Source organism: Glandiceps talaboti, chromosome 2 (assembly GCF_964340395.1).
Source record: "Glandiceps talaboti chromosome 2, keGlaTala1.1, whole genome shotgun sequence".
Classification (NCBI taxonomy): domain Eukaryota; kingdom Metazoa; phylum Hemichordata; class Enteropneusta; family Spengelidae; genus Glandiceps; species Glandiceps talaboti.
In genome coordinates this window covers 18,689,068-18,699,075 of record NC_135550.1, presented here as the reverse complement: position 1 = coordinate 18,699,075, position 10,008 = coordinate 18,689,068, and the positions used below count along the sequence as shown (strand labels likewise).

The 10,008-nt window shown below is 35.6% G+C and overlaps 1 protein-coding gene across 1 annotated transcript in view; it reads right to left on the bottom strand.

The window, feature by feature from the left end:
* Window positions 1-1,424: 1,424 nt before the first annotated feature.
* LOC144453457 (sodium/calcium exchanger 3-like) overlaps window positions 1,425-10,008 on the bottom strand; it is a 67,474-nt gene continuing 58,890 nt past the window's right edge. The window contains exons 6-7 of the mRNA XM_078144762.1: window positions 7,823-8,089; window positions 1,425-6,979 (exon numbers count right to left, since the gene is read on the bottom strand). Coding sequence (XP_078000888.1) covers window positions 6,603-6,979; window positions 7,823-8,089 — 644 coding nt within the window. The 3' untranslated portion in view covers window positions 1,425-6,602. The remainder of the gene's footprint in view (window positions 6,980-7,822; window positions 8,090-10,008) is intronic.

Here is a 10,008-nt window from a genome sequence, read left to right as displayed (position 1 = left end):
ATATATATATATATATATGTGGCATTTCTTATTATAAATTTAGTCTGTTATCATCTACATGACAATACAACAAAGATAACCACTGTTTTAATGAAATGTATCCAGTATAAAAAGCCTGCATAATCACAATATTTGACATTGATGTAGGAGAAATGTTGTGTATCGCCATAAAGATTGTGTGCGTATCTCCCTCCCTCCCTCCTCTCTCTCTCTCTCTCTCTCTCTCTCTCTCTCTCTCTCTCTCTCTCTCTCTCTCTTTCTCTCTCCCTCTCTCTCTCTCTCTCTCTCTCTCCCTCTCTCTCTCTCTCTCTCTCTCTCTCTCTCTCTCTCTCTCTCTCTCTCTCTCTCTCTCTCTCTCTCTCTCTCTCTCTCTCTCTCTCTCTCTCTCTCTCGTCAAATGAAAGAAGTTTATTCATATCTGTTTGTGAAGGTTGCAAAAGTCACTTTGTAATTACCTGTTTGCTTGGACAAATGGATATTTATATGCCAGAAGGAGTATACATCTAACCTGTATGGCTTCCTGTAAATTACATCTTGAACACAGTACACATTGTAACCTGGACTTTCTAAGTTTTCAAACAGAAATATAAGTCTATGGTCCTTCCTACCTCCATGGTCTCACTGAAAGTAATATCATTGACTTCTGATTGCTAAATCTACATGTATATAGTGTCTATTTGGAGTGATAACACTACTCAGCTACACAGTGTATTTTAGCGGAAAGACACTAGTGTTGCATATTTTGGCTAAACACAATTGTAGCACAAACAACTGTTGAGATGGGGGGGGGGGGGTTGTTGTTGAATCTTAAGATCTCTTTACCCAATGACTAGCCTCTAGACTATATAATTGTAGCCACATCACTTGAATCTATTGATTGCATTGTTGTAAGCCACAGGTCCTCTTTACAGCACCATCCTAGCCCTCAGACCACTGTAATAGTGGTCTATGCCTAAACATACCTGCCCAATCATTTTGCATTGCATCAGTGGAAAATATGTGCTCTCGCATGTGAGAGTGATTGAATTGCCTTTCTTACCTGTAGTTATTCAGAATTTACCAGTGATAATGATTCTATGTTCACACTGGTATATTTTGGAGCAAAAAAAAATATTTCAGCAGAGCCAGAGTACCTGCTTTCTCACAGTACATCATGTTTTACAAAACTTAGCTCGATCCACACGCCGTCTAGTCAGTCTATGTCACTGAATCTGTAACTATGCTAGTGTGCATTCTACCATGAGTGTTAGCAGAGTCACACAAATCCAGCTAAGTAGACAAGTTACTAGTACACTCAACCAAAACTCGGGTTTAAAAGGCTTATGTACAATACCTGTGAATTGTACATTCCCCCTGTAGTATCTAATTTTCTGAATGTACACAATATTCAAGAAGAAGAAAAAAAGGAAACAGGCTCAGAAACGTTTGGGACTGGAAGCTTTTATTCCCATTTTACATACTTTGTGCAGCAAACATCAGACAAAGGTACCTTGTATCTATGCTAAATGACCCCTAAAAGTACAGGAAATATGTTATTATTAACTGACTGGATTACAAGTGTTACATAAGAGAAAATATTGGCATCATGTGCAAGTGTCATGAAAGCTGTCAACTTAATAGGTGCCAGACTTTGTGACAATTAGTCATGAAGAAAACATTATTTCAAACGTATTCTCTCCAAAATCGTGTGGCCATAACTGACAGCATTATATACATAATAGTTTAAAATGACTGCCTGGTTCATGATCTGACACTGTGACAGTAATATAAGTAAGGAATCTTCAAATCACAGACACTGACATAAATGGCCAGGAGTTATGGGATGACCTGCATGGAAATTGATTGTGACTCAATACAAAGGCCAATTTCAATAACTGACAAAATTATACCACCAAACAACACAGCTTTTTCTTCTTCTTTTTTTTCTTATAACAAAATTAAAGATCTTGCCTTTTTAAAAAATTCTTGTAATTTATTGCCATGTACAGTGAAGATTTGTGGTCAAACATTGTAATCAATTTGCGGTGAGCTCAGTGTGCCAGCTGCAATCAACACTGCATCAAGTGCTGTCTGTCTGTCTGTCTGTTCGAGTGACTGGCTGGCTGGCCGGCTGGCTGGCTGGCTGAAAATAAAATATACCCTGTTGCTATGAAAACTGCAGCTCCACTTTTGTATACAGGATTTTCTGTGTCATCTTTGATGTGATTTCTTGACAGTTATCAAAATAAGCCACTCCAAACAATTAAATTATTCTACTAATGAAATTATTTAAATGTTCTTCTGGATGCTGAAATATTACATATTTAAGTGTTCTTAAACCATCATTATCACCACCATCATCCTCATCATCATCTCCCCCCAAAAACTACAACTAGTAAAGTCAGCCCAAACCCTTATTTCCCCCAAAATCAAATACCCTAACTCTACCACCAGTGTGCTTGAACCAACCCTCAGAAATGTTTTACAAGTATTGATTTATGTATTGAAAGGTAAAAAGTGTTACATATCACACACAAGATATAATACATCCTTGTCAAATCAGGAATAGTACAGTCAGTTGTGGGGTCTGCCGCAAATGTATACTGCTTTTAACTTTTTATACAATGGTGGTCGAATAGTCGCACTAAAACTCTTTATTTTGTTAAAACATGCATGTTTGTTGTTTTCGGTGTAACCTATTAGCAAACCAAGACATCAGAGCAAATTTCGAGCGTTAACCCATCAATTGACTGTACTATTCAAATTCAGCTATATACACGCTACAGCACGTCACTATTTTCATTTCACATCTGTGAAGTTAGATTTGGAAAAAGTAGTATCGACAAGTGAAAAAAGTGGAAACTTCTGCATCTCTATCAATTTACCCTACAAAAAATGGCATCCTTAACTTTTTTATATATACTTTTTTTTTTTTGGTTTGAATTGATGAACACGGAACTGTGAGTAAACATGAAAAAATAAAGCTCTTAAAGGTAATGAAATGACACAATAATAAATGTAGATAAGTTGTACTGGATGACCAGACAACGTTAAACATGAAATTATTCTGATAAATGTGTTTACTGTGATTGCTTTTACATAGAAATGTTCACTCGACTACACAAACGAAACAAAAAAATTACAACTGTTTAAATTTATTAAAGAAGACAAATTTAAAGAACACAGACTCTTGATTTCAACTCACAAAATAAACAAAAAATCCAAAACAGTTGAAAGTGAATATAAACGACTTGTAAACAATGAAGTAAAACTTACAGACACTGCTTTGAAATATAACAACACACCTGATTTGCATGTAATTGAAACTTAATACAAGAAATCAATTATACCAAACTGGAAAAATCCAAAAGTTCATTACTTTTTTTTTTATATATTAACTACACAATGAAGAAGTCAAGTGATTTATCCTATCTAGAAATTGAACTTGGGATTATTTACAAAATTATTGTTTTGGAGTTTTCTCAAGCACCATACTACCACAATAGATTTGTCTATAATCTAAACTGTTGTGTTAACGGATGGTATATGTAACGTTGGGATAGAGGGATGAAAATACGGATAGGCTGTCCTAGCAGCCACCATCGAGATAGATGTAAACATGCATGGATACACCATCAATCAGCCACTAAGATAGAGGGATTGAAACATGGATAGATCTGTCTATAACCCAATGAGATGGAGGAATTGAAAACATGCCTGGGATAGACTGTGTATCACTGTCTGAGATAGCGGGATATAAACACGGATAGATTGTCCTTAGGGGACCATCAATGTGATGGATGGATGATAACATAGACAGTCTTACCAAACACTATTTGGATGGAGGGAGACACAGACTATGATATCAACCATCATGTGAGTATTTGTACCTGTAAGATGCAATGATACCTGTGTAGATGCTAAAAGCACTTGACGTGCAAGATGTACAGCATTGTTTGCTCAAGAAGCACACAATGCATGTCCAGAAAGCATAACACAGGGTAGGCATGTGACTACTTCACGATTTTGTTTATGTGTACACAATGAACAGAAGTATTATCCATTCACTGGTCAGATTTTACAACATTTGAAGAGTCTGTAAATTGGACATTTAAAACCATTCATGTATGCATGAGCTGAATTAAGTCACATACTGCACAACTTTGCTCACTGAGTACTTTTTACAAATGTCTAGGTTGACTGATCAGAATATTCATTCTCTGCTCCGAAGCCCAGTGATAACATATAACCAACAGAATTATACATGTTATATGAGGTATTCAATCAGCTGTTGGTTGGTACACATTATAAGTTATTCACGGGATGTACAGAAACAAGACAGTATACCATCCATTCTCACAACCTCTATTTAAAACTCTATGTTGCATCTACAATGTTTCTACTATCTACTATGTATCTTATACCTGACAAGGAAAAGTATTTACACTTTTTAAAAAAAAAAAATTTAGAACTATTTTTTGTAAGTTTTATGTGCAAAATAAATATTTAGGGTGTGGAAAGAATTTGGACATAGGACAACCACACTGTTTTTGTTATTCTACTGAAGCGAACAGACACTGTCATGTGTTAAAAAGTATGATTCACAGATTCACATAGTCCGTCATTTTCACACACTATCATACAACATAAGAATTAATTCATGTATTCTTCTATCACATCTTTCAATTCAGCCTACATTTTCACATCAACAGCATGCAGGGGGGGGGGGGGGGGGGGGGGCTTTGATAAGCCTAATTCTAACATTAGGATTTTAGTGGTTAAAGGTTTTTTTTAAAATTCACTGAAAAACTGCATCGTATACACATTACTCTTATCTTTGACCTTGAGTAGAAATGAACACAAATAGCAAGTTGTCAAAACCCAAAAAAACAGAAATAAATTACACCACTATATTGCACATAAATTGTCATTGTATTTAAATTAATGTGAAAAGGTGCAAATAATATTTTCAATTGCTTTCTTTATCAAATATTTAGTGCCATGGCATGCAATTTCAAATTGGTGACATAATAATTCTAATACTTTCATATGTGCACGTAGTATTAAAAAAATGAAGTTGTCATATGATGTTTTTTTTTTTGACATCTTCATAATAACCTGGTATAGAAATGGTATTTTAATACTATAATCATAGTAATTTGCTCTAGTCACGTTTTGTAATGCACTTGTCACAGCTTCTACATCATAATCATTATGATTTGTACTAGTTGCCCTAGCAACGCTATAGGGTATTGACACCTTAGAACCATTCTGATTACCATGTTTTGCTGTTTATAGTCATAATACACAACAGTTATTGCATTTTGTACTGCTGATGATGTTTTTCAAAGTTGTCCGTTCAACTTCATACACAATCACATTTTGTACCCAAGGCTATTTTCGAAGTTATCCGTCCAAATTAACGACTACGTTTTGTTCCATGTTTTCAAAGTTGACCATCAAAATAGATAACTTAGTACAGTTTGTGCCATTATCTTCAAAGTTGTAAATCAGAAGAGACAACATTTTGTACCATAATTTCAAAGTGACATGCTACCCTGCTGTTCATGGTCAACTTACACATATATTACTGCGGTTTAACTGGTGTGCATATCTCAGTGTGTGTATATGCTATTAAACTTGAATAAAAACTAGTATGCTTTTTTTTTATGGTGATGAACTTTGCAAATTTGGTAACAACTATAAGTAAAATCAACCAAAGAATGTTTACTTTAATGGTGCCAATATTTGATGGCTTGGTTATATTTTAATAATAAACTGTAAAACTGTTGGACGACATGGTTGTTGGTTCAAAACCAGAATGCTTCTAATTTGTCAACTATACACATCACACTACAGTGCATGCCTTGCCATGCTTGGCATACTTCTACATCTACTACTTACCACATACTTTAGTTCTAGCAATAAATAGACCAAAAAAACCAAAAACAAAACTATATTTTACTATGGTATCAGTAAGAAATGCAATATTAACCTTCTCACAATTGTTAATTTGAAATAAATAGTCTACATGGATTTAAAAGAGTGTTTGACCTTATACTCTAACAATGTGTATTAGGCATTAGAAGCCAACCAGTTTACATCTCACTTTAATACTTTAACTTACTTACTATACTTAGATTGATCACCATACTGAATTGTGATTTGTACTGGTATTGTCACTTGCCTTTCTCTACCAGTATTTGAAGGTATAGCCCTCCGTATCAATGATAGATGTTGTTTTGGTTTGTTTTCATGTTTTTTCCTAACATCTTTCATGCGTACTCCACATATAGGTACAAACCAATCCTCCTGTATGTATCTTTGTAAAAAAACCAACCCTTGTGTTGGTATATGTAGATTTATGTTAAAGAGTTATTCATATGTTCACAATCACCCATGATAAAATCATGACGTGTAGAGAGATGATTTTTCTTGATTCGATCACAAACTCAACTTGCCAACTTGCTCCTCCGTCTGTATGTACATTCACCATTTGCATAATTTGTCACTTGATCCACAGACCTCGATTACATCTGCCATGATTCTTCAAAGTAAAGTCTCCTGTGTCGTAGACAGGAGATCTTGATTTGTTTGTATGATGAGTTTAATAGTCATTGACTTTAAAAACCTATATAGCAATAGCTCTCAAATGCGGAGAGGAGCAGGTAAAGCAACCAAAGGGAAAACAAGAAAAGTGATGTGCCAATCTTGCCTGCTTTAGGGCCACCAAGTTCTCCACCAAAATAAGGTATTTTTCTTCTGATCATCAATACTGTCATAGTTATGACAGCAAAGATGGTGAAAATTGTCACTGAGAAAGCTAAGGAACCTGGGTCTACTTCGAACACCTCTCCCTTGGCAGCCCAATAAATAGCTGCCACAGACCAAGCCAAACCAATACCAAGGAAAACATTAACAGCGTTACTGCCTGTCACATTACCAACTGATGCATCAGCATGCTTATCTCCAACTGCAGCTACCTTGCTGGCAAACGTATCTGAAATCAGAGAGAGAAACATGGACAAGTGTTACTAAAACAGTGATGCATTAACTCTCTATATTCAAGACGAACATCTAACCATAAGTATGGAAGCAGTATATAGTCAAGCAGTAGTCAAGTAGCCCCCCCCCTCCCCCCCCCCCTCATAGTGTACTAGTATGACCTATAACTCTACTACCTTTGTAGATATGTTCTCTATACAAATATGTACAATTTCAACATGAAATGATATCACATATTAAGCATTTTCATACACTTTATGACATGTATTTGAACCTTTTCAGTCACCTGACTGAGGAATATCAAAGTAATCTGACCTCTACAGAAGAAGTTGACAATATCACACAGCAACTGAATGACATGTGCTACACAAAAGAACAAAACACTTATTTGGCAATATTTGTTTTATTGAGAGTGAACATTTTAATTTCTATAAAGTGAGCTTTCAGTTGTGATATAAAAAGTCAACGGATCCCGTCCATCAATACTGAGAATTAAGCTTCATTTGTGTTGACTCTCCATTGTGAGATATATTCCGTGACTACATTATAGGTTGCTATGACAATAGGTTGCTAGGACAATAACATGAAAGTGCTAAAAGCATTCTAAAGGGAGAGGTAAACTTTAAAATAGCAGTCCCAGCATGTACATGTATGTTGTGATGCAATTTGAACCATCTCCACGATAACCATATTTTTTTTTTAAATAATGGTTTGTCATGATTATTATACACCATAGTATCATAACTACACTGTACTTCCGAAATCCCACTGAAATTGAATTGAAATCCATCCAAATCTCAAATTTCATAATTGTCATTACTACTATGACTATACGTACCTGGAACACTGGTGCCAAGAGCCACAAACGAGATTGCAGTGACAGTGTCTTTCAATCCTACAGTGCAGCCAAAGTGAGATGCAATATCACCAATCACCATGGTAAGGAGACCAATCATAAGGATTGATACAACGAAACAAGCCCAGCCACCCCAGATGTCAGTAGGTGGCACGAATGCAAAAAGAATCTTCCAGAAAATGGACAGAAAATGCATGACATAATCCATACAGGATGGTAGTTTCTCTTCACCTTCTTCGTCTTCTTCTCCTGCAAATAATCCACAGAATTCAAACTTTTACACGAGTAATTATTTTAAAACATAAATTAAAACTGGGACGGTCTCAACAAAACCCAATAACTCATAAAGTTTCTGAAAAGTCTGATTAACTTTTATTTGCCCCAGCTGTCATTAAACACCCTAGCTGTTACTAAACAGAGTATCACCAGACTAACAAAATTTTGAAGTTACTTCTCTATCACAGTATATGATAACGTTACTAAGCATTGCATATAACAACTAATTTTACAAGCGTATGGAAAATGATTTTGACTTCGTACCTTCCTCTCACTGCATTTGATCACTCATTGTCAAATTCACTTTCAGTATATTTTTTACATATCATGATCAATGTCACTTCTTCATCTACTCATCTCATCCCCAGATGCACCTCATTAAATTTCAAACCAATCTGCCCAGTACTTTTGGAATTATAGGTTTTTGATCAAAATGTCAGACGTAATGTCCCACAAAACACTTAGAGAATGTTTTTAAATTTGATTCATTAACACGCATGTGCGCACGCACACACACACACACACACACACACACACACACACACACACACACACACACACAGACATTGCACTATGCCTATAGAACAACTGAACATAAATTCAGTTGTACTAAAATTTCCTGACATTTGAAGCTTGTATTCTTAGAATATTGCCTACTTTCAAAAGTATAATCAATTCTTATGTACAAGTGATTACTTGCACTGGTGCATGCACATACTAGTGGTATTTGCACTGTAGTGCAATACTGAAAACATTACTGCATACCTGCATGCAAATGATATGCAAATGAAGACACAGTCGTTTCTTGCATCAAACTGCATAATTGCATATGATTTTTATGGAAATTGCTCTTTTGGGTATGTAATACTAACAGAACCCCATGCCACATGAGTGCCAGTGTGGGTGCTTAGGGTTATTTTGCACTTGTGCTTACAGCTTGTTGTATTTGCTGCACTTTCACCCGCTACACTCATGAAAGTATTGACCACATAGAACACTGCAAACACATGCGCAAATACCCTGAGGATGCCACACTTACACTCGTGTGTCATGAGGTTCTCTCCATATTATGCAAGTCTGTTGAGTCTGTTACAAACAATGTATAAACCAAATTATATGCAGTTTGAAGGTTGCATTCGTTACATATTGCCTACTTACCGGAAATCATTTATTATGCAAATGAGTCATTAAAGTTAAAAGCTGCAGCAACTGGATTTCTAGGATATTTGCGCATTGTTAACATCAACGTATGTACCAAATAATATGAAATTTGAAGCTTCCATTCTTAAAATATTGCCCAACTTAAAAGCCTTATGACAGCCAGCATTTAACAAAGACATTCTACAATACACTTACCAGGATTTGCTGTGATTGACAAAAGAAAAACACATTTCTCATAAGCGTTTTGGCAGCTAACATTCAACAAAGACACTCTACAATAACACTTACCAGAATTTGTTGTGATTGACAGAAATGACATATTTCTCACAAGCCTTATGGCAGTTACCATTGAACAAAGACTTTCAACAACACACTTACCAGCATTTGTTGTGATTGACAGAAATGACATATTTCTCACAAGCCTTACGGCGTAACTGTTGAACAAACAAGTTCTACAATAACATTTACCAGAATTTTTTGTGATTAATAGAAATGACATATTTCTCACAAGCCTTATGGCAGTCACTGTTCAACAAAGAAGTTCAACAATAAACTTACCAGCATTTGTTGTCAGTGATGAAATAACATGTTTCTTGCAAGGGACAAAAGGACAAATTCACATAATCTCAATAAGTGAACTTGGTTCATTTAGGGGAGAGGGGGTCTGGTGTCAATCCAATTGCTGAACTTCATTTTCATACTTCAAACCACATTTTGACGGAAAAGTTTCG